At 46.1% G+C, this 4,498-nt stretch overlaps 1 protein-coding gene across 2 annotated transcripts in view; it reads left to right on the forward strand.

Annotated features, from left to right (window-relative positions):
• LOC108796573 (neuron-specific protein family member 1) overlaps window positions 1–4,498 on the forward strand; it is a 64,040-nt gene that overhangs the window by 47,475 nt on the left and 12,067 nt on the right. For both annotated transcript variants that reach the window (XM_018568067.1, XM_018568066.1), the window contains exon 4: window positions 2,219–2,329. In XM_018568067.1, coding sequence (XP_018423569.1) covers window positions 2,219–2,329 — 111 coding nt within the window. The remainder of the gene's footprint in view (window positions 1–2,218; window positions 2,330–4,498) is intronic.

A 4,498-nucleotide genomic window follows, 5' to 3' on the forward strand; every position in this document is an offset into this window, starting at 1 on the left:
GCGTTCACCAACCTGTTTCTCAACATCCCCCCTTTCCCCCCCCCCCCCCTTCAGAACAGAGCATGTCCCAGCATTCATTTTCTTATTTTACCTTGCTCCAGTAGCCAGGTACAGCTCTTTTATTTTTCACTGTGACATCATTACCAGCTTTGTATATTTCTTGCATGTGCTAGGACCTAATTTCCTATTGACGCAGGCATGCCTCCAAAACTACATCTCCCAACAGCCTGTTCGCTACATTTAGACCCTGAAGTTCATAAAGTGGGTAGCAGACACTGTTTAAAATTGTGTCCTCCCGCCACTGGAACATGGTGGTCACCCCGACCGTGCAGGAATGGGTTGCTGAGTTGTGTTTGATTATGCGCTATGAGGAACTGACGGCTTCATTGCATGAGCGTCAGGCGCAATGTGCAGTGCTGTGGACCCCTTGGATTCTCTACATGGGTACGGCGGATTTCCTGGCCTTATAAAGGGCCCGGGGTTCTCCTGTTGGACGAGCACTGGGATACTGTCTCTACTGCACCTACCTAATACCACTGCGGTCCTAACTGAAATGCTGGATCCGATGGAGCTTCCCCTCTCCCCTGTGTTTTTCCTGTGATGTCCATTCCTGTATGTCCCTTTCTCCCCAGTTGTGAGTCCCATGTGTGCCTAACCCCCGTTTGTCACTGTATGTTGTCATATGCTGTCTGGTTCGTTGAGAAGCAACACGGCCGTATCCTCTGCACGCATGCACTCCGTGAGAGGGGTGCAGTACACTAAATAAGGCGCATGCCTTTTGATCTGTGCGACAGCCCCACTACGTTATCTGCAACCACAGAGTATGAGTTGAGAGAGCACATGCATATATGCCTGCTGCGCAGGTTCTAAAGAAATGGAATGTGAATACATGCAGTGGGACTAGGTGGATGACCGGACGTGTTTGTATTATGTTCCAGTGTTCTTGTATTTTTGTACTTTGTCTATTGCAAAATTGAAATAAAATCTAATTATTTAAAAAAAATAAAATTGTGTCCTGTCTTTGCATAATTGTTGGCAACTGTAAAAAATGTATGTATCCATCAGAAGCAGGTACAATAATTTGTTGCATGGAGGCACCATGGTGGGTGGCACTAAGGCTAGAAGGTACATATTGCAGCCACTCTGCCCTCAGTGCATGTTCAGCCCCTGGGATGCACAAAATCATTAGTTTCCTGATGTTCTTGACTGCGCATGTCCTTGGTTGCTTTGACACTGTTGGCAGCACAGCGGCCTTGATTGTTAGGATGCAGTCAGCAACACAGCACAATAACAACCAATGATGCTGTGCAGCCAAAAGTACCATAGTAACCAAGGATGCTGTGCAGCCAAAAGCACCATAGTAACCAAGGATGCTGTGCAGCCAAAAGCACCATACTAACCAAGGATGCTGTGCTGATGACAGCATCCAAGCAAATAAGACAGAGCTCTGTTACTTCAAAATGACACTGGTCTTATTTAACTCCTTATCTCTTCTTATCTCCGGTCTCACAATATTTGGAAATTAATTTGTCACAGCCATATTAGTGAAGTTTTTACAAACAAGAACTACTTGAATTTGTCACGTGTCAGAATAAGCAAGGAAACTGTTGCAAGGCTTACATGGATTTGGCACTACACTTACCATAACAACAATAAATCCAGAAGTCTGTCACAAATCTATTGAATTGCCCCCAGTGTGTGGACAGGCTCTTGGGAGTAAAGGCAGCGGCATTGTTATGCTGGAAAATAAATCAATGTAGAGGCACACAGAAAGCTGGCGGATTGGTGGAGTTCTGTAGTCCAGCTGACAAGACTCGTTGGGATTTCAGTGCAGCAAAGGCACCATGTTGTCAGCCCAAACAGGAAGTTAGAATTACACTGGAGCCCCTGCGGAAGAGAAGCTACACTTTTATATGCAACTTCAAAAGCCCACAAATATCAGCAATGCGACCAAGACCCAAACAGAGCTGCCTAGCTGGCTTTTATCCTGACAGGCCAGTAACTATGACAGGTCTTATCCAATGAATCTCCAGAGAAGAGAAATATTGAGCTTGGTGTTTTCTTTGACAAGTACATATCTTCCAGGTACACTTGTGTCTACTACAATGACTGCTTGTTCTCTGTTTACAGCTCAAGCTTTACCATTATTATTACTTTATATTATTTTTTCTATCTAGAAGCTAAAGCAAAAAGTGATGCGTGTTTCTCTCTTTCACAGGTCACCGTCCTGGTTCTCTTTGCTCTGGCATTCTTGGCTTGCATCGTGTTCTTGGTAGTCTACAAGGTGTACAAGTACGACCATGCCTGTCCTGAAGGATTTGTGCTGAAGGTAAGAGAGATCCCAACAGCCCCATCGTATGATGATATCAGGAAGTATTTTTCCATGGGAATCTTTGTATATGTAATGCCAAAACCCTTTTTTTATTTAATAGGTATTTAAGTTTTAGGAATGTTACAGACAAGAAGTTAAAAAAAAGGTTACAAATCAAGTGATCAGGTAACATAGTACAGTGGTACGTCGGTTCACGAACTTAATTTGTTCCACGATTCTGGTCGCGAACCGAATCAAACTGTGATCAGAACGCAATCTCGACTAGAGGAAGCCACGACCACCTGTCAGAGCGGGGAAGATGGCTGCGGTTGTGTTCGTCACCCGATGAGGAGTTCGTGAACGGAACCAAAATTTTGCCGAATTTCCTGTTCGCGAAAACAAATTGTTTGCAAACAGAAGCGTTCGTGAGCCGAGGTACCACTGTAATGTATAAAATGACAGAACAAGCAGGACGCGTAATAAGGCGCACTGTGAAATCATGGTAAGAAAAACTCTACAGCGCCCCTACGCCAAAAGAAAACGGGAAGAGAGGAAAGGAAGGAATATGGGAGAAAGATAGAGAAAACGCTATTGAAGGGGAAGGAAAATTGGGTATATAGGGGTCCAGTGTCATCGGTCCAGGAGGAAACTTTCTTAAAGGAGGATGTCGTCAGCAGTTAGAGCTCAGAGAGATGAGTGTCAAAAGAGTGAGACAGCCATGGTTCCCAAACGCGTTCAAAACGGGGAACCTTATCTGCAAAGCGTGCCGCTTTTTTTTTTTTTGCTTTGGATGGAGTAGGAAGTGGTAAAACTAGGGATGCACCGATAGCGAAGTATCAATATTGGTGACGATACCGAGTATTTGGGCTCGTACTCGCCCAAATGCTCCAATACTTACCTCCGATACTGGAACTTCCGGTCAGAGGGAGATCTCCCTTTGATCGGCAGTGCCGAGGGAGCATGGAGCCGGCTTCCTTTCCAATCAGGAAGCCGGGAGGTGTGTTATGACCCACCTCTCGGCTTCCTGATTGGCTAGGAAACCGGCCTCACGTGTTGCTAAGCAGCCTGGCTTCCTTACCAATTAGGAAGCTGGTCGGCACATAATGACCTGCCTCAAGGCTTCCTGATTTGTCAGAAAGCCAGGCTGCATAGGAACAAGTGAAGCCGGCTTCCTAGGCAATCGGGAAACCAGGAGATGGATCATAACGTGCTGCCCGGCTTCCTGATTGGCTAGGAAGCCAGCAGTTGCAATGTTTTACTTGTTCCCATGCAAAAAAAAGCTAAATGCACATTTTTTCTTTTATGAATATATGTGCATTTGTGTAAGTTATTTTATGTGACCCTAATCAGTGCAGCTACCCCTTCATTTCCTCCCTGTTCTCATATCCAAACACTGGGGCTGGAAAAAAATTGTGTTTCAGCATCTGTATCTATGTATTGATTACTCAGTATCCATAACAATAATCAGTGAGTTTCTGATCACTGGGATAGAGGATGACGTTATGATGGTCATAGACGTCGGAGCTTTGTTAGGAAATGCTCTCCTATGGTATCAGAGCTGGTGAGCCCAGCACTGCCTTGACCCTCATACAGACTTTTCCATGTACTCATTACTTGCCCATTTTATTGGCTCCGGTTTTAATACACATCACACAACACCAGTGTAACAAGAATGTTCAGATATTTGGAAGTCTTGGGGGGGATTTATCAAAACTGGAGCAGACAGAATCTGGATGGCAACCAATCGGCTTCTCTCTTCAGTTTGTTCAGTTAAAGGAGAACTATGAGATGAGTGATTTCCACTCACCTCATAGTTCTAGCCGACCTGTGACAATGAGACTGTCACAGGTCGGCTCAATAGATCGGGAGGTGAGCGAACACATACCGGGTTCGCTCACCTCTCGATCCTGTCAAGGCTCTCTGCCGTGACAGAGGGAGGGGCTGGATTCCCCTCTCCGATCTGCCAGCGCTGACTGGCGGAACGGACGGGGGAGGGTACAGCTGGCTCTGCCTCTAGATAGGCAGAGCCAGCTGTCACTCACGCAGCTAGGCGGATCCCGACATCCATGTCGGGATCCGCTCCGGCGTCTCAGTATACCGCGAGCTGTAGCTCGTGGTATACTGAGCTTAGGGTAACGGGAGGACGCTAGTTTGTGTCCTCCCGTTACCCTAAGGAGAACTATGGGG

This window comes from Nanorana parkeri, unplaced genomic scaffold (genome assembly GCF_000935625.1).
Source record: "Nanorana parkeri isolate BGI_ZX_2015 unplaced genomic scaffold, ASM93562v1 scaffold1134, whole genome shotgun sequence".
Taxonomy (NCBI): Eukaryota; Metazoa; Chordata; class Amphibia; order Anura; family Dicroglossidae; genus Nanorana; species Nanorana parkeri.